This window comes from Papilio machaon, chromosome 18 (genome assembly GCF_912999745.1).
Source record: "Papilio machaon chromosome 18, ilPapMach1.1, whole genome shotgun sequence".
In the NCBI taxonomy this organism is placed as follows: domain Eukaryota; kingdom Metazoa; phylum Arthropoda; class Insecta; order Lepidoptera; family Papilionidae; genus Papilio; species Papilio machaon.
The window spans coordinates 7,343,006-7,370,169 of NC_060003.1; the positions used below are offsets into that span (position 1 = coordinate 7,343,006).

Here is a 27,164-nt window from a genome sequence, read left to right on the forward strand (position 1 = left end):
AGGTAGGTAGGTAGGTAGGTAGGTAGGTAGGTAGGTAGGTAGGTAGGTAGGTAGGTAGGTAGGTAGGTAGGTAGGTAGGTAGGTAGGTAGGTAGGTAGGTAGGTAGGTAGGTAGGTAGGTAGGTAGGTAGGTAGGTAGGTAGGTAGGTAGGTAGGTAGGTAGGTAGGTAGGTAGGTAGGTAGGTAGGTAGGTAGGTAGGTAGGTAGGTAGGTAGGTAGGTAGGTAGGTAGGTAGGTAGGTAGGTAGGTAGGTAGGTAGGTAGGTAGGTAGGTAGGTAGGTAGGTAGGTAGGTAGGTAGGTAGGTAGGTAGGTAGGTAGGTAGGTAGGTAGGTAGGTAGGTAGGTAGGTAGGTAGGTAGGTAGGTAGGTAGGTAGGTAGGTAGGTTAGGTTAGGTTAGGTTAGGTTCCCCACCAACGGTTCCCGCCTTGTCGTGGCGGTGGGGCTCTAGTAACCGTGGCTGCCTCCCACGGTGAAGCTAAGAGGAACCAGGGTCGGCCTAGCGTGCAGGACCGGCTGTCTTGGGCCGGACTGGGCTGGTCTAGCGTGCAGGGCCGACCCACCCGGAGGAGGCTGCCAGAGGCGGACTGTGGGGTCCGCTTCGGAGCATGCCAGGAGGTGGGGCCGCGGGGGGTGCGGGTGGGTACTGGTTTATCCTGCCCCCTGCAGCCCTCGTGGCCGGATGTGTATGGTGGGGCCGCGGAGGGGTACTGGCATACCCAGCCCCTCCGCGGCCCGTAGGGTCAACGGCGGGGCCCGACATCGGACCCGCCGATGGTGGCTGGGGAGGCGGGGGTAAAACCTCGTCTCTCCGGCTTCCATAGCCCCGTGGTGGCAGGTTCGGGGGGACCTGTCACCCGCTTCGAAGGGCAAGGAGGATGGCGCGTATCGTTCCGGCGCGCCTCCCCTAAAGGATGGATGGTGGGTTCACCCACCCCAGTGGTGGAGCTGCTTCGGCGGCTAGCGCAGACGGGGCCGCGGAGGAGTGCGAAAGCGTGCCCGTAGCCCCGTCACCAATGCGCAGGAGGAACAGAGGTGGTTTAGCGGGTATGCTCCCACTAGGGGAGAGAATCTCGCATAACTTCGTGTCCCCCCCCGGGGCATGTCGTATGCATAAAGCATTCCCCTCTTTAAAAAAAAAAAAAAAAAGGTTAGGTTAGGTTAGGTTAGGTTTTTTTTTTTTTTTTTTTTTTTTTTTTTTTTTTTTTTTTTTTATGGGAGGCTCCTTTTGTGCCTCCCCGCTGCTCCCCCTGACATAAGGGTCAGAGACTTTGTTTTCGTTATATTATTTTGTTGCCCTTTGTTTAGTTTGTGTTAGTTTGTTTTTTGTTTGCTCATCTAATTGGTGCTATTGTTATAGGCGGGGTGACTCTTCTCTCTATGTATGTTGGCATACATACAAGGAAGCGTCGACGGTTGCGGCTTTGTTTCACAAATTCCGATAAGTGCCTTTTCAGTAACTCCAATTTTGATTTTTTACTATTTGCTGTTTTAAGTTTTTATGATTCTTTAAATTTTTCTATTTCTATGTCTTGATTTCTTCTATAATTTTAATTTTACTTTGTTGTGTTTTATGTTTCAGGTAACCGAAAATCGGCGGATCCAAAAGGGCAGAAGTATCTTAGATGCATGGGACGACCGCGACGGCTTCTTTTGCGCGGTGAGGAAGGACAGACTTATTTTTTCTCTTATTAGGGGCACCTCTAGACTCTGCGCTGTTGCCGCATAGCAAAACTCGGTGGTCAATCCATTGATTCTCGGAGCGTTTTTCAGGCTCAACGACTTAGAGGTCCACACGACTTTTCCTCTGATAAGTGCCGGGTGACATGCCTCATCATGCAACTCGGCATTTGTTTCCGAGTATTTTCTCCGTTGGTTTTGCGGACCTCGGCATCGTTCAACTCTATATCCTTTATAGCTTTTTGGTGTTTTTTCCCACAGCCCACTCGCGGCAGCTCGGGGCGACGCTAGATGTACGGTTCTTTTTTCCCCGGTCTTCTCGTTTTTTATTGGTAAGTATTTTAATTTTGATTCTGTTCCACAATAACAATTCAGTTCTTTTTGTTTCATTAGTAATTTAAATTTGAATTTTTTGTCCCAAATTTCTATAATAGCCTTTATAAAATTGTATACCATTTTATTCCGACTATTATTAATTTTTCCAAATTTTGTCTTATTATTAGTTTTATTTTCTTGTAGTTTTTTATCTATTTTATCACGAGATTTCCTCCTGTTTGCCGTTCCCGTATTATATATAATCTCGAGAAGAGCAACCGAACTATTATAGACTTCGTCGCAAACAATCTCCATCTTGTCTCCCCGAATATGATCGAGCGTGGGTTTAAGAAGAGTGCCCGGTGCGCCTTTAGCAGTATGAGAACGACGATCTGGCTATAGCGTCCCATCGCTCTCGCACCGGGCACTCTCGGCTGAACGCATTGTGATCTGCTCTATCCAGTTTGGCCGTTTTGCAGTTGCAGCATATGGGTTCCAGACCAGCCTGCCAGTCTACGCATTCGGTCTTCTTATGCGGCCCCCCACAGTGGCTACATTTCTCCACAGTTTCTGTACATAAACGTTTAGGATGGCCATATCCCAGGCAAAGCGAGCATTGAACCAACGGCGATTGGTCTTCGACCCTAACTCGTTGAAGATCAATTCGTACTCTACCTGCCTCGGTCAGTTGCTTCCATATCTGTGGGTTCACTCTCATCACTATGTGGTGCGTCAACGGGTTTCTCGCTTTCTTTTTGTATATTATTTCAAATTTTTCCTTCTCGATTCCGTCTCTTAACACATCTTTATTTTGATTTATTATCGCGACAATAATTTCTTCATCCGAATTATATTTAAAAACATCTCGTAATATGATGAGCGGGTCTTTGTTTTTTATCTCTTGAACCTCCAGATGTTCCTCCGCACTCTTCAATCTTTCCTTTAATTGATTTCTTTCTTCCTCTGTCCTGCATCCTACAATGATCTTTCTATCTTTTGCCTTTCTAATGCTTTCTACTGTTATCCCTCCTTCTTTTGCCTTCACTGCTTTCCGTATCCTATCCAGCACTTCCTCTCCCGTCTCCATTTCATTTTTCGATGTTATAGCTACTGAGTGCAGAGACTTTTGCTCTATCGGACCTTTCCTTCCCTGCATCACTGCCTTGGCATAGGAGTAAGAGCATTGCTGTTGTTGCTGTTTTTCTTCTTGCCTTCCTTGTTGTTTTTCCAGCGTTATCTGTAATTCTTGTATTCTTAAGTTATTTTCCTTCAATAGTTTTGCGTGTTCTTCGATTTTCTCTGCTAACTCGGTACACTCCTTAGTCTGTTCCTTTTCCTTTCCCGTTCTTTCTACCACTTTCTTCTCTATTTCTTTCTTCTCTTTGCCTTCCAATTCTTTTACTATGTGGTACAGTCTATCTATTGCTTGCATTACTGCTTCTTTTATCTCCGTTTTGGTGTTTCTTGATTGATTTAGGTTAAATTTGGCCTTTAACAGGCATGCCTTAGCTTCCGCCGTTTTGGTGTCGTATTTTGTTGGGCTCGCCGATTCTGTAGATGCCTTTCGGGTTATAGCCTCTTTTTTATCCTTTAGGGGCAATGTCCTCTTTACCGGTGCTTTGGTTTTCTCCGGGGTACTGTTTGAAGTCTCTTTCGTCTCCGCTCTCCCCGCTTCCCACTCTCCAATACTCCTTCTTACGTTTGACGTTTTTGTCAGAGATGGGTCGCTTTGCAGAGACATTGCTCCTTCAGCATCTGATGCTGGGGCTCGGTCGGTTCTTTTTTCGGGTGTTCTATAGCCGAACATGTTGCCTTGTCAGGGGTGCGTGTCAGTTTAAATTTGAACTCTTAGTCAGTTTTTATTGGGTCAATAAACCCTATCGCACTATAACTTTGTTCTACCTAACCTATACGCCACCAATAGGGGTGGCGGTCAAAAGACTGAATTTGAATTTAGATAAATGCTTGAGAATAAAATCGTAAAGTCCCAATAGGGGACAGGACAACACAAAACAAATATTGATTGGTTCTCTGGGTCTTTGACCGGTCTATTTTAAAACTTAAAAACTTAGTGTGAATGCTTTAAAATTACTAACTCTAGAATCCCAATAGGGGAATAGTCTTGAAATTAAATTTAAAAACTTAAAATATCTGGATGTCCCAATAGGGGAAAATGTCCTAGTATACTTAAAATTAACCTTAAACTAAGTAGCGCTCGATTATGCAGCTGTAGATTCCGCAAAGTCCCAATTTCTCCAATTAATTTTGAGAAAACTCAAAATTAGGTCAATTTTTATTTTGTCGTAGGTACTTGTTATTTTCACGGACCGATTTCTCCGGTCCTGTCTGTCCAAATCCTATCAAGTTTGGTATCGATGTGTTCGTCTCGGCGAGGGGAACGCCTTGGTACCACTCTCGATCCGCCCGGACTTATACTTCCGGAATGGGACCGTCCGGAAAAATTTTTCTCGGTTTTTCCCGTATATCTCGGGAAGGAAATGTCAAAATTTTTCAAATGCGTTGTCAGTAGATGCGGAGTAGCGGAATCTTCCAGAAATATTGCTCAGCGAAAAAATTTTTCTTGTAAAATTTTTGACCACCGAATTTTTTATGATAAATTTTTGAAAATTAAAAATTTCCAAAATTTTGTATGGAGACCCCTGGTTTTTCCAACTCAAAAGTGTTCTGTAATTTTGTCTAAATGTATCCTGGGGCTTAAAATATTTTTAGAATCCAAAATAAAATTTTTATTAGCAAAAAACCAATTTTTCGGAAAACTCAATTTTCCTAGTGTAAATTTTGAAAAATCGAAAAATTTTCTTTTCTTGAATAACACTATTCGGGGTCCTCTTCCGTCCTGCAAACTCGGTTTTCTGGATTTCCCCGTAGAACAATGACCTCGTGGCCACGTGTTTCCGGAAAAACCTTAATATTTCCGCGCGCTTTGACGGGAAAATTTTTCTGAAGGTACCGTTTTATAGGGCTCTCAGAGACGCGTCTAATGATATTTTTATTTATATAGGTCGCAGATCTTGTTTCGGAGATATTCAATTTTGAAATTTGGAAAAATTTTTGAAATTCTATATCTTCGTCAATTTTTGAGTGCCCCTGACTTTGAAAGTTGTGGGGTACTCTCCTTAACGTCCTCTTTCAGATGACACCACCTTGTAGAGGGCGGGGAGGGGTATCTAACCCACCAATAAAAATGGTAGGTGCTCGCTTTGAATTTCGAGCAATTTCACTTTTTCCACTTTTCACTTCACATTTTCTTTAATAACTTTCGAAGGGAAAGTGATATCAAAAATCCGATTTCACCGGCACTTACGCCTCGTCAGCGCGCAACTTTTGGTATATAGCACGACACTATTCGTCACAAAAATCCTATTTTCACGATTTTTCGAGCGCGGAGCCTTCTAAAAACGATCCGACCGCGCCGAGAGCTCGGGCGCTACTGGGTTCGGTTAGGTTAGGTTAGGTTAGGTTCCCTTGCGGACAGTGCGGTATCCCGGGGGGAGGTGTTGGTGGCGATATCTATTGACATCTCGAACGCCTTCAACACCTTGCCCTGGAGCTGCATCAAGGAGGCGCTGAGGTACCACACGGTCCCCCGGTACCTTCGGAGGATCGTGGCGGCCTACCTCTCCGAGCGATCGGTCGGGTACCCTACCAGCGGTGGCTGGTCAGAGAGGGAGATGTCGTGCGGTGTTCCACAGGGGTCGGTTCTTGGGCCCCTCCTGTGGAACATCGGGTACGACTGGGTCCTGCGCGGGGCCGTCCCGAGGGGTGTTAACGTCGTATGCTACGCCGACGACACCCTCGTGACGGCCTGTGGCAGCACGGACAGGGAGGCTCGAAGCAGAGCAACAGCCGGCGTGGCCCAAATAGTGGCCAGAATCCGAGGACTGGGATTGGAGGTAGCCTTACACAAATCTGAGGCCCTATACTTTCATGGGCCTCGAAGAGCGCCTCCAGCCCAGTCCGGAGTCGTGGTTGGCGGAGTTTCCATCGGCGTCGGGAGCACAATGAAATACTTAGGTCTTGTTCTCGACAGCCGATGGAACTTCGAGGAGCACTTTCGGCGTCTCGTCCCAAAGCTCGTGGGAGCGGCTAGAGCCCTCAGTAGGCTTCTGCCGAACTTGGGCGGACCGAGCTCGCGGTGTCGCCGCCTTTACACAGGTGTGGTGCGATCCATGGCGCTCTACGGAGCGCCTATTTGGTCGGACGCTCTGACCGCCCGTACTAGGGCCCTTTTACGTGGGCCCCAGAGAATCATGGCGGTCAGAGTGATCCGAGGATATCGCACCATATCATGTGAGGCGGCCTGTGTGTTGGCGGGGACGCCGCCCTGGGATTTGGACGCCGAAGTGCTCGCCGGTGTTTACTGGCGGCGAGCGGATGCCCGTCTCCGGGGAGAACCCCCTCCCCCAGTGCAGGAACGTACGTGGCGGCAGGCGGCAGAGGCCGAACTTGTCGTTCAGTGGCAGGAGCGGCTTTTAACGCCGTCTGCCGGCCACCGCACAATTGAGGCGGTCCGGCCCGTCCTTGAGCTATGGACGGGCCGGAAGCACGGAGCTCTCTCTTTCCACCTGGTGCAGATCCTGTCGGGGCACGGTTGCTTCGGCAGGTATCTGTGCAGGGTGGCGAGACGAGAGCCCACCGAGGAGTGCCACGAGTGCGGCCACGTGGAAGACACAGCGCAACATACGCTGGAGTCATGCACTCATTGGTCGACCCAGCGGGCCGCACTAGTGGCGGCAATAGGAACAGACCTCTCGCTGCCCGCCGTCGCTAATGCCATGGCGAGCAGCGACAGTTCGTGGCGAGCCGTCGCCTCCTTTTGCGAGGAGGTGATGACGCAAAAGGAGGCGGCTGAGCGGCGGCGGGAGGACGATGCAGTCGGTAATCCTCTCCGCCGCCGCAGGGCCGGGCGCAGGCAGCGTGCCCAAGACCGCCGCATGCCCCCATAGTCGCAGAGCTCCGGGCGGTGGACCTGAGTCAGCCATCGCCCGCCGAGCGTCACAATTGATCTCGTGGTGGAAGGCGCACTGTAATGTTCCCGGTGCGCCTTACATGAAGTTCAGGGACCCCAGGTCCCCACAAAGGAGGGTCTGCTTTGTCGGACGGCGCTGACCGGGTCGCGGAAGATTGCGCAAGTGTTCCCGTGACCCGGTCACCAGGCGCGTGGCGGAACGTCGTTGGGTTTTTAGTGGGTATTCCGGCCACTTCTTGGCCGGCGAGTCCCACATACCCTCCCGAAAATGGGGGGGATGCGGAAATGCATTTTCCCAACGTAAAAAAAAAAAAAAAAAAAGGTTAGGTTAGGTTAGGTTGCGGGCGGCGGAGGAGCAGCTCGTCACCGAATGGCGGGAGCGGCTGCTCACGGCGTCCGCCGGCCAACGCACCATTGAGGCGATCCGGCCCGTCCTCGAGCTCTGGACGGGTCGGAAGCACGGGGCTCTCTCGTTCCGTCTGGTGCAGGTACTCTCGGGACATGGTTGTTTCGGGGCGTATCTGTGCCGGATTGCGCGGCGAGAGCCCAGTGCGAGGTGCCATGAGTGCGGCCACGCTGAGGACTCGGCCCAGCACACCCTGGAGTCGTGTGTGCACTGGTCGGCCCAGCGCGCCGCACTCGTGGCAGAAATCGGGATGGACCTCTCGCTGCCCGCTGTCGTCAACGCGATGGTGGGTAGCGAGAGCTCCTGGAACGCTGTCGCCTCCTTCTGCGAAGAGGTGATGGCGCTGAAGGAGGCGGCGGAACGTCGGCGGGAGGAGGACGCATCCGCGGACCCTCTTCGTCGTCGTCGCGACGGGCGCAGGCGGCAGGCGCACACCCGCCGTCTGCCTCCGTAACGGAAGAGCTCCGGGCGATGGACGGCCTATTGCCCTATTGCCCGCCAAACCTTCGGGTGCTAGGCGCGCCTGGTATCGGGTGCGCCTTAAGACGTGTGTTGTGGGGACTCCCTACATCTTTGTCCCCACAAGAGGAGAGTCCGAGTGGACAACGCCGGCTGGGTCGCGGAAGATTGCGCAAGTGTTCCCGTGACCCAGCCACAAGGCGGAATGGAGGGCCCGAGGGGTTTTAGTGGGTATGGCCGAACGACTTTAGGCGAGTCCCACACTCCCTGCGCCACTGCATATTGGCCCGGCGCAGGGGTGCATAACCGCATTTCCCCCAAAAAAAAAAAAAAAAAAAAAAAAAAAAAAAAAAAAAAAAAAAAAAAAAAAAAAAAAAAAAAAAAAAAGGTTAGGTTAGGTTAGGTTAGGTTAGGTTAGGTTAGGTTCCCCACCAACGGTTCCCGCCTTGTCGTGGCGGTGGGGCTCTAGTAACCGTGGCTGCCTCCCACGGTGAAGCTAAGAGGAACCAGGGTCGGCCTAGCGTGCAGGACCGGCTGTCTTGGGCCGGACTGGGCTGGTCTAGCGTGCAGGGCCGACCCACCCGGAGGAGGCTGCCAGAGGCGGACTGTGGGGTCCGCTTCGGAGCATGCCTGGAGGTGGGGCCGCGGGGGGTGCGGGTGGGTACTGGTTTATCCTGCCCCCTGCAGCCCTCGTGGCCGGATGTGTATGGTGGGGCCGCGGAGGGGTACTGGCATACCCAGCCCCTCCGCGGCCCGTAGGGTCAACGGCGGGGCCCGACATCGGACCCGCCGATGGTGGCTGGGGAGGCGGGGGTAAAACCTCGTCTCTCCGGCTTCCATAGCCCCGTGGTGGCAGGTTCGGGGGGACCTGTCACCCGCTTCGAAGGGCAAGGAGGATGGCGCGTATCGTTCCGGCGCGCCTCCCCTAAAGGATGGATGGTGGGTTCACCCACCCCAGTGGTGGAGCTGCTTCGGCGGCTAGCGCAGACGGGGCCGCGGAGGAGTGCGAAAGCGTGCCCGTAGCCCCGTCACCAATGCGCAGGAGGAACAGAGGTGGTTTAGCGGGTATGCTCCCACTAGGGGAGAGAATCTCGCATAACTTCGTGTCCCCCCCGGGGCATGTCGTATGCATAAAGCATTCCCCTCTTTAAAAAAAAAAAAAAAAAAAAAAAAAAAAAAAAAAAAAGGTTAGGTTAGGTTCCACTCCACGGACCTGCTCGGTTGTCCGAGTGGGCGGAGAGGAGTACTCCGACGTGGCGCGTCCCCGGGTGGTGGATAGGGGAACGCCCCGGCTTCGGCTGGGGTAGGGCTTCGGCCCCGCGAACCAAACTCTAGGGTCGGTCATCGTGTTGGGTGTTGCACATGACCGACCCACCTGGAGAGGGCCGTCAGTGGTGGGTCACAGCAGTGACTCCGCCCTGACCATGCCCAACCGGGGTCGCACCGGTAGATGCGACGTGGTGGGGCCGCGGGGGGTGTGGGTGGGTACTGGTTTATCCTGCCCATCTTACAGCCCTCGTGGCCGGATGTGGGGTGAGGTCGTGGGGGCTGTGGGTGGGTACTGGTTTATCCTGCCCCCTGCGGCCCTCATGGCCAGATGAGGTGATGTATGAATGTGTGATGGAGAGGCCGAGGGGGGATACTGGTTTTCCAGTCCCCTCTGCGGCACGTAGAGTAGGGCGAGGGCGGGACCGGTTGGCCCCGCCGGTGGGGGCTGGGGTGGTAGGACACAAAAGATCCTGCCTCTCTGGCTTTCACCACTTAGGGAGAGGCGCTTCGGCGTCAGACGCGCGGCCCGAGCTTTGGTTATGGCTCAGCTGGTACAAAGCTCGGGTCATTGCGTTAAGGTGGGCATGAGGGTTTTTAGTGGGTATGGCTGAACGACTGTAGGCGAGTCCCACACTCCCTGCGCCATTGCACTGCCCGGCGCAGGGGTACGGAAGTGTATTTTCCCTCGTTACAAAAAAAAAAAAAAAAAAGGTTAGGTTCCACGGACCAGGGCCCTCCTCCGCAGGCCGCAACGCATTGTTGCGGCGCGTGCGTGCCGGGCCTACCGAACGGTAGGCCACGCGGCGGCCTGCGTTTTGGCCGGCACCCCTCCGTGGGAGATCGAGGCGGGAGTGCTGGCCGAAGCCTACTGGGCGCGGGCTAGACAAAGAGCTCGGGGCGAAGCCCCGGTTCCCGAGGAGCTCTCCCGCGCCCGGGAGGCGAGGAGAAGGACGACCGTGGAGCTGTGGGCGAGAGGCCTAGCGCACGCCAAATATGGCGTGCGCACCATAGAGGCCATACGCCCGCAGCTCCCGGAGTGGTGTGGGAGGAGCCACGGCTCCCTCACCTTCCGACTGACACAGGTGCTGTCCGGGCATGGTTGTTTTGGACGGTACCTGTGTCGGATCGGAAGGGAGGTGACGATGCGCTGCCACGAGTGCGGCGCCAGCGAGGATACGGCGCAGCACACACTCGAAGTGTGCTGCGCCTGGAATGATGAGCGCCGTACTCTGGTGGCGGCGATAGGCGGCGACCTCTCACTTCCCGGCGTCGTCCGCGCCATGTTGGGAAGTGAGAGGTCTTGGAACGCGGTCTCCTCCTTCTGTGAACTGGTCATGTCGCAGAAGGAGGGGAGGGAGCGGGAGCGCGAAGGGGATCCCCTAGCGCCCCCGCTCCGGCAGAGAAGAGTGGGGAGAAGGAGGCGGCAATTCGCCGCTTCTGCCCTTCTCCCCACGCCTTAAATTTTGAGGGCCCGTAGCGGCCAAACGCAGGCGGGGTCACGGAAGTAAGCTAACGCGTTTCCCGTGGCCCCGCCGTAACGCGTGAGAGGGCAGTCTGGTTTTAGTGGGTATTCCGGTCGCCTTGTCTTTATCTTCTGCGGCCGGCGAGTCCCACACTCCCCTACGCCATTGCACAGCCCGGCGTAGGGGGTGCGTAAATGCATTTCCAGACTATAAAAAAAAAAAAAAAAAAAAAAAAAAAAAAAAGGTTCCACGGACCCTCCTCGGTCTCAGACAGCCGCGGCGAGGTCCTTTTATCATGGATGGCGCAACATGACTTGGCACCACTCAATACGGGCTCCGTAAACACCTGTGTGCGCATGCAGGGCGGGTCTGTCGTAGATATCACCCTTGCGAGTCCCGCCCTGGCATGCCGCGTGCGGGGTTGGGAAGTGTTGACTGAGGTGGAGACGCTATCGGACCACCGCTACATCCGGTTCGATATTCTCCCCTCGCCAACACCCCCTACTAGTCGAAACACCGTCATTCCCCCGGAGATTGGACAGATGTGGTCCGTAAGATCGTTGGACAGGGAAGTAGCCGAACTTGCTACCATCGTCGGCACCTGGTCGCAAAGAATGGACGATAAGGAGATAAATGACGGCGTGAACTGGCTGACGGAGACATTGGCGCACATCTCCGACTGCGCCATGTCAAAAGTCCGGCCGTCACCGAGACGACAAAATCGAGTGTACTGGTGGTCGGGAGACCTTTCACGGTTGCGCTCTGCCTGTGTGGTTGCCCGCCGCCGGTACACCCGATATCGTAGAAGACGCCCAGGATGGGATGAGTCGGAGGAACGGAATCTCTACACTACATACCAGGAAGCCAAAAAGGCCCTACGGTGTGAGATTACCGCTTCCAAAGACCGGGCCTGGGAGGAGTTCTTGAGTAGTCTAGAGTCGGACCCATGGGGCCGGCCGTACAAACTCGTTATGAGTAAGCTGCGCCCCTGGGCTCCCCCACTTACTTCAACTCTAGATCCAGCACTTTTAATATCTGTAGTGTCGACACTCTTCCCTCCCAGCGCCCGCAATACCGGACATGACCTTTCCGGCTCGATACCTCCCGGTTCTGTCCCGGGGGTATCCGAGTCGGAAATCTACTTGGCGAAGACAAAACTGCAGGGCAAGCGCACCGCCCCAGGACCCGATGGGATACACGGGAAGGTGCTTGCTCTTGCAATTCAACACGGCATTGACGAACAACTCAAGACACTACTAACCAAATGTCTTGAAGAAGGGAATTTCCCTACGAAGTGGAAAACGGGAAGGCTGGTCCTGCTGAGGAAACCCGGGAAACCGGAGAACTCTCCATCGGCCTATCGCCCGATAGTGCTACTTGATGAGGCCGGCAAGCTGCTGGAGAGGGTAGTTGCCGGTCGCATCAACGAACATCTATCCTCAGTGGGACCGGACTTGGCCGACACCCAGTACGGGTTCAGGCGGCAGCGCTCTACAATCGACGCTATCTCCAAACTTAGAGATATCTGTGAAGAGGCGAAATCCAAGGGCGGGGTAACGATAGCGGTGTCGCTTGATATTGCCAACGCGTTCAATACCCTGCCCTGGGACAGTATTATGGCGGGACTAGAACATCATAATGTCCCCCTGTACCTGCGACGAATAATCGATTGTTACCTGCGGGACAGGAAGATCGTGTTTCCCACACAAGATGGTTGGGAAAACTATAACATCTCTTGTGGAGTTCCACAGGGGTCGGTCTTAGGCCCGCTCCTGTGGAACATTGGCTATGACTCGGTGCTGCGGGGAGCGCTCGTCCGCGGAGTCCAGCTTATTTGCTACGCGGACGACACGCTCGTCGTAGCCACAGGTTCCGATGTGAGAGAGGCAAAACTGCGGGCCACTGCCGGGGCCTCACACGTTTCGGCAAAGATCCGCAGTTTGGGCCTGAGGGTCGCCCTCGAGAAATCGGAGGCGATCCTCTTCCATGATAGTAGAAGAGCGCCCCAGTCGGGGCTTGAAATCATAGTCGGGGGTACTTCGATTCCCATCCGAAGCACCATCAAATATCTAGGTCTTACCCTCGACTCAAAGTGGACTTTTAGACCGCATTTTGCGGAACTAGCCCCGAAGCTCGACGCCACAGCTGCGGCTTTAAGCCGCATCTTACCTAACATCGGTGGCCCGAGCTCGAAACGACGCCTCCTATTTGCGGGAGTGCTGAGGTCGAAGGCCCTATACGGTTGTCCGGTTTGGGCCAACGACCTCTGCACACAGAACAGAGCCATGATACGGCGGTCGCAGCGTACTGTGGCGATCAGGGTCGCGAGGGCATACCGCACGGTGTCGTATGATGCCGGGTGTGTCATCGCGGGCCTATTGCCGTGGCACCTGGACGCGGCCGCCCTAGCGACGGTCTATTGGCATAGAGCTGGTAGGCGTAAAGACGGCGAAGAACCATCCTTGGAGGAAATTAAAGTCTGGAGAGTCCGTGCCCAAAATAGGGCCACAGACAAATGGAAAGAGGAGCTCAGAACATCCAGGGCCGGGTCGTGGACATTGGACGCGATCCGCCCGAGGCTACAGGACTGGCTGAACAGGCGGTGGGGGCACCTCTCCTACCGGCTGGTGCAGATGTTGACTGGCCACGGCTGTTTTGGCAAGTATCTGCATCGAATTGCTGGTAGGGAACCAACACCTAGGTGTCACCACTGCCCGGAAGCCAGCGACTCTGTTGCGCATACCCTATTTGACTGCCCGGCATGGGAAACCGAGAGGCAACCCATCGCCGTACTTACCGGAATTGACGCATCATCACTCGCAGAGGTCATCAATAAGATCCTCCATTCCGAGGACGCGTGGAAGGCATTCCACGAGTTCTCGGAGCGAGTGTTGACAATCAAGGAGAATGCTGAGAGGGAGCGAGAGACCGATCCGGAATCCGCCCCTCTCCGGAGAAGACGAACGGGCCGTCGCCGGCGCACCCATTTGCGTCAGGCGTAGGCCTTTGTAAATATATCAATAGTTGTACATATATATATATACGTAGTTTATAGAATACAGTACTAGTTGTAATTGTAAATATAGATTTATGTGTATATATATATATATTAGCCATTAAGGAGTATACATAGTCTTAGTATTATTAGTATTATTAATAATATTAGTAATGATAATATTAGTATTAGGAATAGTATTAAGAATAAGGAGAGTTGCACAAATGCGACAGCGCATATCCAAAACCTGGTTATGGCATACGCTGGTACAGGCTAGGATAATTGCGATTAGGTGGGCACGAGGGTTTTTAGTGGGTATGGCCGAACGCCTGTAGGCGAGTCCCACACTCCCTGCGCCATTGCACTGCCCGGCGCAGGGGTACGGAAGTGTATTTTCCCTCTGACAAAAAAAAAAAAAAAAAAAAAAAAAAGGTTCCACGGACCCACGGACCTGCTCGGTTGTCCGAGTGGGCGGAGAGGTGAACTCCGACGTGGCGCGTCCCCGGGTGGTGGATAGGGGAACGCCCCGGCATATTGCTGGGGTAGGGCTTTTTTCGCCCCGCGAACCAAACACCAAAACCCGTAAATCCGCACCCAGCGGAAACGGGGGCTCTGCGCACTGAGCGTGGGGCCGTGAGGAAGAAAACCTCTATAAAAAATTACCCTGGTGGCAACACCACACTTGGCGCCCACTGGTCTTTATGATCGGTGGACGCCAAGTAAACCGTAAGTCCGCACTGAGCGGAAACGGGGGCTCTGCGCACTGAGCGTGGGGCCGCGAGGAAGAAAACCTCTATAAAAAATTACCCTGGTGGCAACACCACACTTGGTCGCCCACTGGTCTTCATGATCGGTGGACGCCAAGTAAACCGTAATCCGCACTGAGCGGACCGGGGGCCCTGCGCATTGAGCGTAGGGCTGCGAGGAAGAAAACCTCTCTAAAAAATTACCCCTTTCTGGGCGGAAACGCCCTGCGCGGCGGCTGGCTTCGGCCACCGTCGGGCAAACCGTAAGTCCGCACGGAGCGGAAACGGGGGCCCTGCGCACGGAGCGTAGGGCTGCGAGGAAGAAAACCTCTATAAAAAATCACCCTAATCCCAAGCATCGCCGCCCGGCGAAGGGATGAATCGTTGGTGGGAGACCAGCGGCGAGGGCGGCAACACCGGGGGGGGCTTTTAAGGGGAATAAAAAACATGAACACGACGAACAAAGAAAAAACTACCCGGGAGGGTCCCGTTCGCGGGGAATCCCTTGGTGGGTCGGACAGCCGGCCCATCGGCCCCATTGTATACGGGGGGGCCATTCGCCGTGTGGAGGAGGAGAGTAGGATAGGTTCAGCAGGAGGAAGTAAAGAGAAGGAGAGAGAAAGAGTGAGGAGGCTGTCAGATTCAGACTCAGACAGCAGAGACTCCATGGCAAGCGCTTCCAGCCGCTTTGCTTCCATGGAGTCCCTAGACCAGGAAGGTGCCGGAAGATTCTGGAGTGAGGGCCGCGGCCAGAAGAGGCCCAGAGATAAGGAGTTGAGCGGCAGCTCCACAGACACCCCCGCCAAAGGGGTACACAAAAGAAGGGGACGCGGCCGTCCGCCAACCACCGGCGAGTACGTCGGGCTGGCGGCCGCCAAAGAATCATTGAGAAAGGCGACAGAGGCGGAGATGAGGGCACGAGCCGAGGCGGAACTCCTTGACTCAGTTCTGGAAGCCCGCAAGACTCGATCGGCTCTGGTCACGGCAGGTCCATCAAATGCCGCGCCACTGGAAGTTGAAGAAGACACGGCGACCACCGTCCTCAAACGGATCGGATCCAGCCTCGACGTAGTCGAAAGAGTGGCGAAGAAATCGTCAAACCTTAAGGGAACCTTTGTGCGCGCACTACAGGATGCCGTCATCGCCATTAAAGAGGACGTCGCCGGCCTCGCCCAGAGGTCGGTATCGGATGAGACGCGCGCCTTGCAAGCAGATAATGCCCGCCTGCAAGCTGATATGGCCAGCCTCCGCAAGGAGCTGAATGAGATGCGCCAGGAGATGGAGAGGGTGCGGAAGCAGGGTTCCGCCAATGCCCTCATGGATACGACAATGGAGGCCGTCCCTGTCCGGCCCCCACAACCACAACCAGAGACCTCTCTTGAGGATATTTGCAGGACGGTAATGGTCCAGGTGGGCGGTATGCTCAATGCCCGCCTGGCTTCCCTAGAGGATAGGTTGCTCCCTGAAAGGAACCTGCGACCACCATTAGCGTCGGACAAGAAGAAGGAGACCCGCACGTACGCGACTGCAACCGCGGAGCCCACACCCGTACCATCTTTGGGTGCTCAAAAAACAGCTGGGACAAAGGTGCCCCCGGTGCCAGCACAGCCCGATCCCAGTGGGCTCACGCGCCAGGCGCCCAACGGGCCCAAGAAGAAAAACAAGAAAGACTCCAAAAAAGGAGCCAAAAAGAAGGAGAAAACTCGGCCGTCGACTAGTGAGAACTCAAAGTCCTCCCCTGTCGCCCCCGTAGCACCATCAAATGTCGCCCCTCCTCGTCGTCCTCCAAATCCAGACGCGCTCGAGGAAAACTGGGTAACTGTAGGGAGAAACGGAAAGGCACAACGACAAAAGTCGAAAGCGGCTCCCACGCAGGCACCAACATCTGCGCCTGCACCGCGACCGCAGAGACTAAAAGTGCCTCGAAGCTCTGCCGTTGTCGTGACGCTTACCGAAGCGGCAATCAATAAGGGGCTAACATATAGTAGTGTCCTGAAAGAGGCGAGATCGAAGCTCGATCTAAAAGAGGTGATAGGTATAGAAGCGGTGCAATTCCGTCGGGCGGTTACTGGGGCCACTATCATCCGCATCCCCGGCGCCACCAGCGCCCCGAAGGCAGACATCCTGGCGCAGAAGCTCCAAGAAATTTACCAAAACGACGATATCAAGGTCTCCAGACCCGAAAAAATGATCGACATCAAGATCGAAGGCCTGGACGACTCGACTACACCTGAGGAGGTCAAAGAGGCCATAGTCAAAAAAGGGACATGTGCGGCAGACCAGGTCCGAACTGGCCAACTCCGCCAGAACAGATCTGGCCTATTCGACATCTGGGCTCAGGTCCCTGTTACAGTAGCGAAGAAGATAGCGACGGGCCGCTTCTTAGTGGGCTGGGTGGCTGCCAAGGTCACCATCGGTAGACCCAGAGAACTACGATGCTATCGCTGCATGCAACAAGGGCATGCAGCAAGTCAATGTGAAGCAGAAGATCGTAGCCAACTCTGCTATAAATGTGGACAAGAGGGCCACAAGGCCGCATCCTGCCCGTCGCAACCGAACTGCATCCTGTGCGCGGCGGCGGGCAAGGATGCCAAACACCGGCTGGGGAGTCTAAATTGCTCGGCGCCCAGAAAGACGGTTAATAGGAGATCGCTGGTTTTCCGCCGCAGCGCTGCCCCACCGAGCGGGGAACGTATGGAGGTTGTCGAAGCCACACGTGATTGATATGGTTATACAAGTTTTACAAGCGAATCTAAATCACTGCGCCAGAGCTCAAGATTTATTGATCCAGAGCCTGGCGCAGTGGTCAATTAATATAGCGGTGATTTCGGAACCGTATTCGGTTCCGAATAGAGGCAATTGGGTGGGAGACCTCGATGAATTAGTGGCCCTTTACACCCAAGCCGACCACCCAATTGTCTCACACAAAAAAGGTAGAGGATGCGTAGGCGTCAAATCCGCCGGCGTCGCGGTGATTGGAGTCTATTGCTCGCCGAACCGGTCGCTGGCGGATTTTGACGCCTACCTAAATGAAGTTGACACCCTGATCCAATGGGGGCAACCTCTGGATATTGTTGTGGCCGGGGACCTCAATGCAAAGTCCAGGGCTTGGGGTTCCCCGGTCTCGGATTGTCGTGGCGAATTACTGCTCGAATGGATGGCCCAACATAACTTGGTGCCACTAAACACAGGCACTGAGTACACGTGCGTGCGCATGCTGGGCGGGTCCATTGTGGACGTCACGCTCGCAAATCCCGCACTGGCATGTCGCATGCAGAATTGGAGGGTCTTGGTTGGGGTGGAGACATTATCGGACCATCGCTACATCCGGTTCGATGTTCTCCCCTCGCCAACACCCCCTACTAGTCGAAACACCGCCATTCCCCCGGAGATTGGACAGATGTGGTCCTTAAGATCATTGGACAGGGAAGTAGCCGAACTTGCTACCATTGTCGGCACCTGGTCGCAAAGAATGGACGATAAGGAGATAAATGACGGCGTGAACTGGCTGACGGAGACATTGGCGCACATCTCTGACTGCGCCATGTCAAAAGTCCGGCCGTCACCGAGGCGACAAAATCGAGTGTACTGGTGGTCGGGAGACCTTTCACGGTTGCGCTCTGCCTGTGTGGTTGCCCGCCGCCGGTACACCCGATATCGTAGAAGACGCCCAGGATGGGATGAGTCGGAGGAACGGAATCTCTACACTACATACCAGGAAGCCAAAAAGGCCCTACGGTGTGAGATTACCGCTTCCAAAGACCGGGCCTGGGAGGAGTTCTTGAGTAGTCTAGAGTCAGACCCATGGGGCCGGCCGTACAAACTCGTTATGAGTAAGCTGCGCCCCTGGGCTCCCCCACTTACTTCAACTCTAGATCCAGCACTTTTAACATCTGTAGTGTCGACACTCTTCCCTCCCAGTGCCCGTAGTACCGGACTTGACCTTCCCGACTCGATATCTCCCGGTTCTGTCCCGGGGGTATCCGAGTCGGAAATTATCTCGGCGAAAACAAAAATGCAGAGCAAGCGCACCGCCCCAGGACCCGATGGGATACACGGGAAGGTGCTTGCTCTGGCAATTCATCACGGCTTAGACGACCAACTCAAGACACTGCTAACCAAATGTCTCGAGGAGGGAAATTTCCCAATAAAGTGGAAAACGGGAAGGCTGGTCCTGCTGAGGAAGCCCGGGAAACCGGAGGACTCTCCGTCGGCCTATCGCCCGATAGTGCTGCTAGACGAGGCCGGCAAGTTGTTGGAGAGGATAATTGCCGGTCGCGTCAACGAACATCTATCCTCAGTGGGACCGGACTTGGCCGACACCCAATATGGGTTCAGACAGCAGCGTTCCACAATTGACGCTATTTCCAAACTGAGGGACATATGTGAAGAGGCGAAATCCAAAGGCGGGGTAACGATAGCAGTGTCGCTTGATATCGCCAATGCGTTCAATACCCTGCCCTGGGATAGTATAATGGCGGGACTAGAACACCATAACGTCCCCCTGTACCTGCGACGAATAATCAATTGTTACCTGCGGGACAGGAAAATTGTGTTTCCCACACAAGATGGTTGGGAAAACTACAACATCTCTTGTGGAGTTCCACAAGGGTCGGTCTTGGGCCCACTCTTGTGGAACATTGGCTATGACTCGGTGCTGCGGGGAGCGCTCGTCCGCGGAGTGCAACTCATTTGCTACGCGGACGATACGCTTGTCGTAGCCACAGGCTCTGACTTTAGAGAGGCAAAACTGCGGGCCACTGCTGGGGCTGCACACGTTTCGGCAAAGATCCGCAGTTTGGGCCTGAGGGTCGCCCTTGATAAATCAGAGGCGATCCTCTTCCAAGACAGTAGAAGAGGAGTGCCCCAGTCGGGGCTCGAAATCATAGTCGGGGGTACTTCGATTCCCATCCGAAGCACCATCAAATATCTAGGTCTTACCCTCGACTCAAAGTGGACTTTTAGACCGCATTTTGCGGAACTAGCCCCGAAGCTCGACGCCACAGCTGCGGCTTTAAGCCGCATTCTACCAAACATCGGTGGCCCGAGCTCGAAACGACGCCTCCTATTTGCGGGAGTGCTGAGGTCGAAGGCCCTATACGGTTGTCCGGTTTGGGCCAACGACCTCTGTACACAGAACAGGGCGATGATACGGCGGTCTCAGCGTACTGTGGCGATCAGGGTCGCGAGGGCATACCGCACGGTGTCGTACGATGCTGGGTGTGTCATCGCGGGCCTGTTGCCGTGGCACCTGGACGCGGCCGCCCTAGCGACGGTTTACTGGCGTAGAGCTAGCAAGCGTGCACAGGGCGAAGAACCATCCTTGGAGGAGATAAAAGAGTGGAGAGTCCGTGCCCAAAATAGGGCCATGGAAAAATGGAAAGAGGAGTTAAGAACATCCAGGGCTGGGTCGTGGACGGTGGATGCGATCCGCCCGAGACTCAAGGACTGGCTGAACAGGCGGTGGGGGCACCTCTCCTACCGGCTGGTGCAGATGTTGACTGGCCACGGCTGTTTTGGCAAGTATCTGCACCGAATTGCTGGTAGGGAACCAACATCTAGGTGTCACCACTGCCCGGAAGACAGCGACTCCGTCGCCCATACCTTATTCGACTGCCCGGCATGGGAAACCGAGAGGAGACCCATCGCCGCACTCACCGGAATTGACGCGTCAACACTCGCAGAGGTTATCAACAAGATCCTTCAATCTGAGGACGCGTGGAAGGCATTCCACGAGTTCTCGGAGCGAGTGTTGGCAATAAAGGAGAACGCCGAGAGGGAGCGCGAGACCGATCCGGAATCCGCCCCTCTCCGGAGAAGACGAACAGGCCGTCGCCGGCGCACCTATTTGCGTCAGGCGTAGGCCTCTGTAAATAAATCAATGGTTGTACATACATATATACATAGATATAGATATAGATATAGATATAGTTATAGAATACATTTGTATATATAATTGTAAATATAGATATACGTGTATATATATTAAAACTTAAGGTGTAAACATAGTATTAATATTGATATTAGCAATAATGATAGTATTAGTATTAAGAATAATAATAAGGAGTCTACATAGTCTTAGTATTAATAATATTAGGAGTAATAATATTAGTAGTATTAAGAACATTAAGGAGAGTCGCACAAATGCGACAGCGCATATTCAAAACCCGGTTATGGCATACGCTGGTACAGGTAATGGATAATTGCGATTAGGTGGGCACGAGGGTTTTTAGTGGGTATGGCCGAACGCCTGTAGGCGAGTCCCACACTCCCTGCGCCATTGCACTGCCCGGCGCAGGGGTACGGAAGTGTATTTTCCCTCTGACAAAAAAAAAAAAAAAAAAGGTTCCACGGACCTGCTCGGTTGTCCGAGTGGGCGGAGAGGAGTACTCCGACGTGGCGCGTCCCCGGGTGGTGGATAGGGGAACGCCCCGGCTTCGGCTGGGGTAGGGCTTCGGCCCCGCGAACCAAACTCTAGGGTCGGTCATCGTGTTGGGTGTTGCACATGACCGACCCACCTGGAGAGGGCCGTCAGTGGTGGGTCACAGCAGTGACTCCGCCCTGACCATGCCCAACCGGGGTCGCACCGGCAGATGCGACGTGGTGGGGCCGCGGGGGGTGTGGGTGGGTACTGGTTTATCCTGCCCATCTTACAGCCCTCGTGGCCGGATGTGGGGTGAGGTCGTGGGGGCTGTGGGTGGGTACTGGTTTACCATGCCCCCTGCGGCCCTCATGGCCAGATGTGAGGAGAAGGATGAATGTGAGATGGAGAGGCCGAGGGGGGATACTGGTTTTCCAGTCCCCTCTGCGGCACGTAGAGTAGGGCGAGGGCGGGACCGGTTGGCCCCGCCGGTGGGGGCTGGGGCGGTAGGACACAAAAGATCCTGCCTCTCTGGCTTTCACCACTTAGGGAGAGGCGCTTCGGCGTCAGACGCGCGGCCCGAGCTTTGGTTATGGCTCAGCTGGTACAAAGCTCGGGTCATTGCGTTAAGGTGGGCATGAGGGTTTTTAGTGGGTATGGCTGAACGACTGTAGGCGAGTCCCACACTCCCTGCGCCATTGCACTGCCCGGCGCAGGGGTACGGAAGTGTATTTTCCCTCGTTACAAAAAAAAAAAAAAAAAAAGGTTAGGTTAGGTTAGGTTAGGTTAGGTTAGGTTCCCCACCAACGGTTCCCGCCTTGTCGTGGCGGTGGGGCTCTAGTAACCGTGGCTGCCTCCCACGGTGAAGCTAAGAGGAACCAGGGTCGGCCTAGCGTGCAGGACCGGCTGTCTTGGGCCGGACTGGGCTGGTCTAGCGTGCAGGGCCGACCCACCCGGAGGAGGCTGCCAGAGGCGGACTGTGGGGTCCGCTTCGGAGCATGCCTGGAGGTGGGGCCGCGGGGGGTGCGGGTGGGTACTGGTTTATCCTGCCCCCTGCAGCCCTCGTGGCCGGATGTGTATGGTGGGGCCGCGGAGGGGTACTGGCATACCCAGCCCCTCTGCGGCCCGTAGGGTCAACGGCGGGGCCCGACATCGGACCCGCCGATGGTGGCTGGGGAGGCGGGGGTAAAACCTCGTCTCTCCGGCTTCCATAGCCCCGTGGTGGCAGGTTCGGGGGGACCTGTCACCCGCTTCGAAGGGCAAGGAGGATGGCGCGTATCGTTCCGGCGCGCCTCCCCTAAAGGATGGATGGTGGGTTCACCCACCCCAGTGGTGGAGCTGCTTCGGCGGCTAGCGCAGACGGGGCCGCGGAGGAGTGCGAAAGCGTGCCCGTAGCCCCGTCACCAATGCGCAGGAGGAACAGAGGTGGTTTAGCGGGTATGCTCCCACTAGGGGAGAGAATCTCGCATAACTTCGTGTCCCCCCCGGGGCATGTCGTATGCATAAAGCATTCCCCTCTTTAAAAAAAAAAAAAAAAAAAAAGGTTAGGTTAGGTTAGGTTAGGTTAGGTTAGGTTCCACGGACCTGCTCGGTTGTCCGAGTGGGCGGAGAGGTGAACTCCGACGTGGCGCGTCCCCGGGTGGTGGATAGGGGAACGCCCCGGCCTTCTGCCGGGGTAGGGCTTCGGCCCCGCGAACCAAACACTGGTAGGTTAGCTAGGGTAAGCTAGGTTAAGTAGGTTAAGTAGGTTAGGCTGCGGGTCCCTTGTGGGCCCGCAGAAAAGAGGGCGGCGCTCGCCACAAGGCGAGCGTCTATTAGGTTAAGTTAGGTTAGGCGGGCCCCATGCGAGCCCGCACATTAGGTTAGGCTGCGGGCCCCTTGTGAGCCCGCAGAAAAGAGGGCGGCGCTCGCCGTAAGGCGAGCGTCTATTAGATTAATTAGTTATGTAAGTTAGGTTAGGGTGCGGGCCCACTTGTGGGTCCGTACAAGAGAGGGCGGCGTCTCGCCGCAAGGCGAGCGCCTTTTAGGGTTAGTTTAGAGTAGGCTAGGTTAAGTTAGTTAAGGTAGGTTAGGGTGCGGGCCCACTTGTGGGTCCGTACATGAGAGGGCGGCGAACCCGAGCTGAGTAACTGCCCTTTTCAGGGCAGCGAAAGGTGAGGGTGAGCCTTGAGTGTGGTGGGTGGCGCGGCCCACTAGGGTCGCGGCCGTCGGTCGGGACGTGGGAGCACGACCTCGGTAGCACTCTGCTTGCAGAGCTGTTATGCGATGGCGTGTGATCCTGCGTCCCATCGCGTAATCCCGGTGGCCATCACCGGGACCGCGGGCCCCTGTCTTGATCAAGACGGGGGCCAAGAGGTGGGTCTCTATAAACCCTGGCGGCACCAGCGGGGGAGGCGGGGATTCCGAACCTGCATTGCACGGTGTCGTCTTGAGGAGCGCCTAAGGGCGCAGAGAGGGCCCCTCCCGGGGCGGTCAGTGGGGCGTCGCGGTGGCAAGCTCACGCGATCCCGTGGCGCCCCACAGTATGGCCATGAGGGAACAAGGAGGTTTAGTGGGTATGCTCCCATTCGGGGAGAGAATCTCACATAACTCGCGTGTCTTCCCCGAGGCACGGAGTATGCATTAAGCATTCCTCCTTGTATAAAAAAAAAAAAAAAAAAAAAAAAAAAAAAAAAAAAAAAAAAAAAAAAAAAAAAAAAAAAAAAAAAAAAAAAAAAAAAAAAAAAAAAAAAAAAAAAAAAAAAAAAAAAAAAAAAAAAAAAAAAAAAAAAAAAAAAAAAGGTTAGGTTAGGTTAGGTTAGGTTAGGTTAGGTTAGGTTAGGTTAGGTTAGGTTAGGTTAGGTTAGGTTAGGTTAGGTTAGGTTAGGTTAGGTTAGGTTAGGTTAGGTTGAGTCGCGCGCCGGTTGCCGTACCGTGTGCATCGCTTCCGTGTCGCTCCGCATTTAAAAATCTTTAAATGTGGTAAAAAGTGAAGTGATTTACGTGTGTTATACATCGGGAGATGCGCCTCGGCGAGACGCATCTAGTGATATATAATACATAGTGGGCAGAGACCAAAATAGTTAAGTTTTTAGTGTTTTAGTGTTTTAACGGTTATTTCGGGCGTGGCACTTTTTCGTCAAAGTCTAAAAAGTGCTTCGATTTCGACGTGTGATATATCGGGAGATGCGTCTCAGTGAGACAAATCGACCGAAATAGTTTTAGTGTGGATAGAGACCAAATTAGTTAAGTTTTTAGTGTTTAAGTGTTGTAACGGTCGTTTTGGGCGTGGCACTTTTACGACAAATTCCAAAAAGTGCCCCGATTTCGACGTGTTATATATCGGGAGATGCATCTCAGTGAGACAAGCCGACCGATATAGTTTTTAGGGTGGACAGAGACCATAATAGTTTAGTTTTTAGTGTTTAAGTGCGTATCTTAGTGTTTGTAGAACTTTACTTATGAAAAGTCTACAATCGCTATGAGCGACCGAAACAAAGCGGCTTACGACATGGGGGAGGACACCTCCATGTCGGACTACACGTGCTCAGAGGACGAGGGCGCCTCCGGGCGCCGGCTGGGAGCTGCGGGCGCCGCGTGCAGCGAGGACGCCGCAAGGCAAAACAAGGGAGGTAAGCCGCGGTCAGCGGGCTTTAAATTACAGTTCCGAACGGGAACGACCCATAAACGGCCGTTGGCCGCTACATCCGCGGATGAGGACGCCCCGGCCGTGGCGCATAAAGTGGCCTCGTCTTCGACGAGGGGCCGCGTTAGGCGCCCGGTAGGGGTTTACAGCTTCCTCAAGGAGGCTAAAGACTACCTAGCTGATGGGGGGGATAGTGAGGGGGAGGACCCCGACCCAACTTACCGTCCATCCGGGAGGAAGACGAGCCCCGTAGTGGCTTCAGCAAAAGCCTCTGACGACGGGACCCCCGACGCCCTATCCAGGGGCACGGTCGAGGCCCTTGCCGAGGAGGCTCTCAAAAGTGTAGAAAAGATAAAGGAGGAGATTAAGAAGAGCGGCCACCTAAAGGGTACCGTGTGGGGGCAAATTAACCGGGCCACTAAATGTGTTGTTGAAGCGGTCGAGGGCCTACGCGACATAACGCCTGAAGAAGAACAGCGTAGGCTCCGCGCGGACAATGCTCGCCTTTCAAGGGAGCTGGATATTGTCCGCAGCGAGCTGCGTGCCTTCAAACAGGCGTACGTGGAGTCGCAGCGGAAGTCCGCTGCAGCCCCGAGAGAAGCGACAGGGCCCCAGCAGCCCAACTTTGAGGAGGTGCTCAGATGCGCCATGGAGGAAATGAAGGGGCAACTCCTACAGTCGGTAGGCGGGATGATCAATGCCCGCCTACAAGACCTGGAGATGCGCCTTCCTCCGGAGCCCGTCATGAGGCCCCCTCTGCGTGCCGACCAACGGCAGCCGCCGCCGCCCCGTCACAAGTCCCGGTCGGGGCTCGTGGAGGGTGCCATGGAGGTGGATGGGGAAGCCCAGCCACCCCAGGCGCCCACACCCAGGGCGGTAAAGAAGGCGCCGAAGAAAGGCGCCGCAAAGCGGCCGACTGACCCCCCGCCTCCTCCTCCCTCCAAGGGAAAACAGGGGGCAGGACAGGCAGATGCGACCCCTCCCCCCCCAACCGCTGGAACAAGCGGAGAGGGGGAAGCCCAGACGGGGACTGCGGGCAACTCCTGGTCCGAGGTTGTCCGGCGGAAGAAGAGGGGAAACGCGGCTGTTGCTGCTAATTCCCCCCCCTCAGCCGGAACAACCCGGCAGATCGCCCCGGCCCCACCAAAGGCCGTAAAAATCGTTGCCCCAAAAACCGCGGCCATAGTGGTGACCCTCAAGAAAGGGGCCACCATGACCACCGCGGAAGGGGCCACGACTGATGCGAGATACACCGAGGTCTTGGCAAAGGCCAGGTCCTCGATTTCCCTGAGGGAATTCGGTTTGGAGTCGGTCAGGATCCGAACGAGCATGACCGGCTCCAAACTGATGGAGGTCGGGGGGGCCACCCCCGAGGAAACCGCGGACCGTCTCGCCGCCGCCCTGGTGGAGGCAGTAGGCAGCTGGGCGGACATCACCCGCCCAACCAAAATGGCCGTCCTCAGGATCACCGGTCTGGATGACACGGTGACCACTGAGGAAGTGGCGGCCCAACTGGCATCGGTCGGCGGGTGTCCCCCCACCTCCATGAAAGTAGGCAATATCAGGCCGAGTTTCTGGGGCGGAGGCTCCGCCCTGGTCAAGTGCCCAGCGACTGCCGCTAAGGCAGTCGTGAAGGCGGGACGAGTGGCCATCGGATGGACGATGGCCACCGTCAAAGCAGTGGAGGCCCAGCCATTGCGTTGCTATAAATGCATGATGCTGGGCCACACTCGCGCTCTATGCCCAGCGGAGACAGAGAACGGGCGTCTCTGCTTCCGCTGCGGCAGTGAAGGACACAAGTCGGCAGAGTGCGAAGCCCCCTGCAAATGCACCGTGTGTGCAACGACGGGGCGCCCACACTCACATGTGATGGGGGGTGCCAAGTGCACACCCCCGTCGGTGAAGGGCAAAGCCCCGTCGTCGAGCAGAGTGCCTCGCACTCAGCCCCAACCGCACGGCAGCCGTATGGCTGAGGAGGAAGAAATGCAGGTATCTTAATGCCAAGACACCTGCATTTCGACCTACTACAGACGAACACCAACCACTCTGCCAGGGCACAGGACTTGCTCATGCAGTGCCTGGCAGAGTGGAGAATTGCTGTTGCGGTCGTGGCTGAACCCTACTTTGTCCCCCCCCAACCCAGTTGGTTCGGGGACACAGAGGGATCAGTCGCCATTGTGGCGCCGCCTTCGAGCCCGCGACCCCTCTCCCTCAGGGAGCGAGGAGCGGGATACGTGGCGGTGAACTGGGGAGAAGTAGTACTCATAGGAGTCTACTTCTCCCCAAACAGGAACCTCCGACAATTCGAGAGGTTCCTGGATGGCCTGGAGCCGGTTGTGCAGAGAGCATCACCGGCCCAGGTCATCGTGATGGGGGACCTCAACGCTAAGTGCGCAGCGTGGGGGTCCTCCATCACTGACCTGAAAGGGGCGCTTCTCCGGGACTGGGCCGTCATGATCGGCTTAGTTCCGGAGAACCAAGGCAACGCCAACACGTGCGTGCGCCGACAAGGGGGATCAGTCGTGGACGTCACGTTCGCGACCCCCGGCATCGGTGCACGCATATCGTGTTGGCGTGTCCTCGAGGAGGTGGAGACCCTGTCCGATCATTTGTACATCCGGTTCAGGGTCTCCACCGCGCCCCAGGGGTCACAGGCCCGGACGGCAGCGGCAGGACGACGAGGCGTTGAGGGCTTCCCAAAGTGGCAGCTCTCACGCCTCGACCCTGACCTGGCGGAAGAAGCCGCCATCGTCCGGGCATGGGCGGAGGAACCCCCCCAAACGGTGGGGGTCGACGAGAGGGCGGCGAGATTTCGTCGAGATCTGACCGCCGTCTGCAACGCCGGAATGCCCAGGGCG

General features: G+C 55.2%; 2 protein-coding genes across 2 annotated transcripts; both read left to right on the forward strand.

Moving 5' to 3' along the window:
- Window positions 1–14,767: 14,767 nt before the first annotated feature.
- Window positions 14,768–17,044, forward strand: LOC123721928 (neurofilament heavy polypeptide-like). The gene has a single exon (XM_045682063.1). The coding sequence runs from the start codon at window positions 14,768–14,770 to the stop codon at window positions 17,042–17,044; it is 2,277 nt and encodes a 758-aa protein (XP_045538019.1).
- Window positions 17,045–24,171: 7,127 nt separating this feature from the next.
- On the forward strand, window positions 24,172–26,304 carry LOC123721929 (tropomyosin-1, isoforms 33/34-like). Its single transcript, XM_045682064.1, has one exon. The coding sequence runs from the start codon at window positions 24,172–24,174 to the stop codon at window positions 26,302–26,304; it is 2,133 nt and encodes a 710-aa protein (XP_045538020.1).
- Window positions 26,305–27,164: the final 860 nt, after the last annotated feature.